The sequence below is a fragment of the Lipotes vexillifer genome, unplaced genomic scaffold (assembly GCF_000442215.2).
Source record: "Lipotes vexillifer unplaced genomic scaffold, Lipotes_vexillifer_v1.1 scaffold1063, whole genome shotgun sequence".
NCBI classification, from domain to species: domain Eukaryota; kingdom Metazoa; phylum Chordata; class Mammalia; order Artiodactyla; family Lipotidae; genus Lipotes; species Lipotes vexillifer.
The window spans coordinates 2,931,616-2,935,197 of NW_006799734.1; the positions used below are offsets into that span (position 1 = coordinate 2,931,616).

Consider the following 3,582-nt stretch of genomic DNA (forward strand, 5'->3'; position numbering starts at 1 on the left):
CTCTGCCTCTGCGGTCTTAGGCGCCCTGGGTCCTAGGGGGCTCTCCAGCCCAGGCTCAACTGCCAGCGCCCCAGCCCCGCATGGGATTGTCATGTTTTCTACTGGCGCCTCGAGTGGCACTAACCCGTGAGGCTCCTGTTGCTCTTAAAGTGACCAAAACGTGTAGCCGAGACACAAGAAACGTGGAGCATCTGCTCGGCTTGTACTTTCTCGTCTTAGCGGAAGCATCAGAAGTGGAAGGAAGGGAGTTACAGTGCGCTCTGCGCTGCCCTGTGCCGCGCCCTGGTGTGGCGTGAAGGACGGACTGTGGGGATGAGGGGTGAGCGTGCCCACGTGCGGCCCGTTGACTCCTGCCTGTTTCTGCCTTGTAGCTGCATGTTCGAGCCGGAAGGAAATGCCTGCAGCCTGACCGACAGCACCGCGGAGGAGCACGTCCTGGCCTTGGTGGAGCATGCGGCCGACGAGGCCCGGGACAGGATCAACCGGCTGGTCCCCGGTGGCAAGGTAGCACTCCCGGACGGGATGGCTGTGTTTCTGCCAGAACAGTGGCACGGCTGTCACGAGCGAGAGGTTAGCCGGTCATTACGAGCATGTGGTCGGAGTCCCGCTGGAGTCCTGGTGGCACTGTTGTCACCGGAGGGGTCAGCTCCTCGTCCCCACTGGCCGTGGTAGCCTGCTGGCCGGTCTCCCGGAGGGCAGGGAGGGACTCCAAGAGCACCTCAAAGACAGGAGGGGTGTGGTTGTGTGCGGGCCGCCTGCCCGCAGGGGTGCTAACCTCTGTCCCCGGGCCGAAGCCAAGCCGGCCAGGACTGTCCGCTGTAGGTGAATCCTTTCCCCTGTGTTCTCACGTGTCTGTGCCCCAGGTGTGAGTCTGTGCAGAGGGCTGCTGGTCTTCACGAGGGGGCCTGCCCTCCTCTGAGCACCTTCTCTCTCACACGCAAGGTGTCCCCCATCCGTGCATGCAGTAGAAATAGCGTGAATCACACACGTGTGCGGCTTGAAGCTTCCTAGTAGTCGTATTAGCAAGGACACAGGTGAGATTCACCCTCGCGCTTAGTGTGACCTGCTGTGTCTAGGATTGTATTGCGACCTGCAGTCCGTGCGAAGGCTTCTCACGGCTTTTGACTTTGTTTTTTTTGTATTAAGTCTGTGAAACATGGGCTGGAATTTACATCTTCACATAAGGAGGTTTGAAGTGGTAACAATTTGGACGTGTCGGCTTATATGAAATACGTTACATTTTACGCCACTGTTTCTTTTTATTTCCAATGTGCCTTCTAGAAAGTTTGAAGTTGCCCGTGTGGCTCACGTGATAGTTCTTTCTGTTGAGCTCGCTTGTCTGCACTCCTGTGGCCTTCCAGCCCTGGAGTCAGCATTTCTCCAAGGAGCCCTGGTTCCCTAGCGGAGAGCGGCATCCCAGACCTAGAACTGGGCCCTGGTGGACAAAGCTAGGAAGGCCCCGTCCGTCCGTACAGCCTGTACTGATGTCCGTGTTTACGTTCACTGAACACCGAGTTTTCACACTGAAACCTTCGATTCCGTCCAACACCAGTGGGTCTGCTTTGCTTTTCCCCCTTACAGTTTCATAGTTCCACCGTGAGAAACCTGGCTTCCATCACCTCCCCATCCCCCTCTACCCTGTGCCCTACTCACCCTGCTTGGACGCTGGGCCCCTCGCACACACTGACCCACACGGCAGCCTGCCCTTCCTGGGCCCTCCCGACAGCCTGTGCAGGGGCTGCTCTTGTGTGCAGGCTGTTTTTCAAACGGAGATGGGTTCCCACGGGTGTCAGATGTGGATCTCCGGTCTCCTTGACCAGGCCCCGACCCAGCTCGCTTTGCTCGGGCCTCTGACTGCCGGAAAAGGCTGTTTCTCGGGTTCGTTCTCTGTCTTCAGAGCTCCTGTTTGGAAGGGGTCCTGAGGAGCCCGTCCCAGAAGTCCTTTGATCGCACACGCGTGCACGTGGCCTTTGTTCACAGGGAAACGAGTAACTTGGCGGCCTTTTGGGACTCAGGCCGCCCTCGGAGGCCCCTGTCCGGCTGGCGCGGCGGCGGGGCCCCGGGCCGCGGCAGCGGCCGCCCGGAGAGTGGGCACTCAGGCGTGCTTCCTTGCAGATGGGCTACCTGAAGAGGAACGGGGCCGGGAGCTTGCTCTACAGCGTGGTCAACGCGGCCGAGCCGGACGCAGACGGTGGGCGGCTCCCGCGCGCCCCTCGCCCCTGCCCCGTTCGGCGGCCTGCACCTCACGGCCCGCCCGAGATGCCCCTTTTCCCTGGCCACCACGCTGTGGTGAAGTGTAGATAAAGGCGTGTCCAGTCCCCCGCACAGCGGGATGCACGTGTGCTCAGTGGACCGCGGGCGGCTGTCCAGTGGGGCCGGAGATGCTGGTCAGACCTTTCGGACCAAGGGCCCCCAAGCCCCAAGCGCCTGGGGTCACGCTCCCCAAAGCTGCAGCAAAGCCCTGGGAGCTGGGTTTGCCTCACAGCCCAGCTGAGGCCCCTTTGTTGGAATCGGGGCACTGAGCTCTGCCCACCCTCAAGGCTAGAACGAGGCAGGCGTCTGCCCCACACGGCCTGTTTGGCAATTGCATCAGGGAAGCTTTCAAAGGAGGCGTGAGCTTCACTGAAGGGAGGGCCCGTCCAACCTGTACGGCCACGGCTGTGGCCCTTAAAGTACTTTTACACTGTCCTATCTTTGGAGAAGTGTGTCACAGGCTTGTCACACACACAGCAGGTGAGACACTCCCCTCGTTCTCACCTGCGTGGATGTGGGGCGGCTCTCACGGCCCAGCGTGGCCCTCGGCGTTTCCCCGCCACCGCCAAGATGGGCAGGGGCACTCAGTGTCCTCTGAGGGATGAGGGGCACAAGCGTTGGCCACTGCCTTTGACCTTCAGTTGGAGTGAGTCATAACGTTCTCGTTAGAAGAGAACAGGCGAGCTGGTCAACACTTAGGAAGAGAACATGAGATTGGGGTTCAGATTGGGGATTTGAAGGGTCCTGCTCAGGTCACGTTAGCAACTTTAAGGGCGAATTCAGCGTAGGAATTGCCCTCAGGCTGCTCTGTTGCTCTTGTGACACGTGGCCCGAGGTCTCTCGGAGGTGGTGAGCGGTAGCGTGGGTTTGGGAAGGTTATGTTGCCCTGTGGTGGGCAGACCGCTGGCCTGTCGTCATGAGAGCTGCGGGGGCACTAAGGTGAGATCACGGTGCAGCCGAGACGAGAGAAAGGCAGCCGGCTTGGTAGATCGGCTGTAGATGGGCACAGGGAGACCCCGGGCCCGCCCTCCTGCGTGCACCCATCACTGCCTGGGGCTGGGGGCTCCGGTGTCCCCTGCTCACAGCCCTGATGCCCTCGCAGAGGAGGAGACGCACCCGGTGGACCTGAGCGTGCTGTCCAGCAAGCTGCTGCCCGGCTTCACCGCGCTGGGCTTCAGGGAGGAGCGGAGGAGCCGAGGTGAGCACCCCAGGGGCCCCGGCTCACCGTGTGGGCGCTGCGTCCGGGCCTGGTTGGGAGCCTCACCTGCAGGTCAGGTCCCGGGAAGTGCTGGGAATCAGGAGCCCACCGGGCAGCTGCCGCGTCTGCCG

General features: G+C 61.3%; 1 protein-coding gene across 1 annotated transcript in view; it reads left to right on the top strand.

Annotated features, from left to right (window-relative positions):
• BRD9 (bromodomain containing 9) overlaps positions 1-3,582 on the top strand; it is a 22,314-nt gene that overhangs the window by 7,554 nt on the left and 11,178 nt on the right. The window contains exons 8-10 of the mRNA XM_007471913.1: positions 372-504; positions 2,116-2,191; positions 3,356-3,451. Coding sequence (XP_007471975.1) covers positions 372-504; positions 2,116-2,191; positions 3,356-3,451 — 305 coding nt within the window. The remainder of the gene's footprint in view (positions 1-371; positions 505-2,115; positions 2,192-3,355; positions 3,452-3,582) is intronic.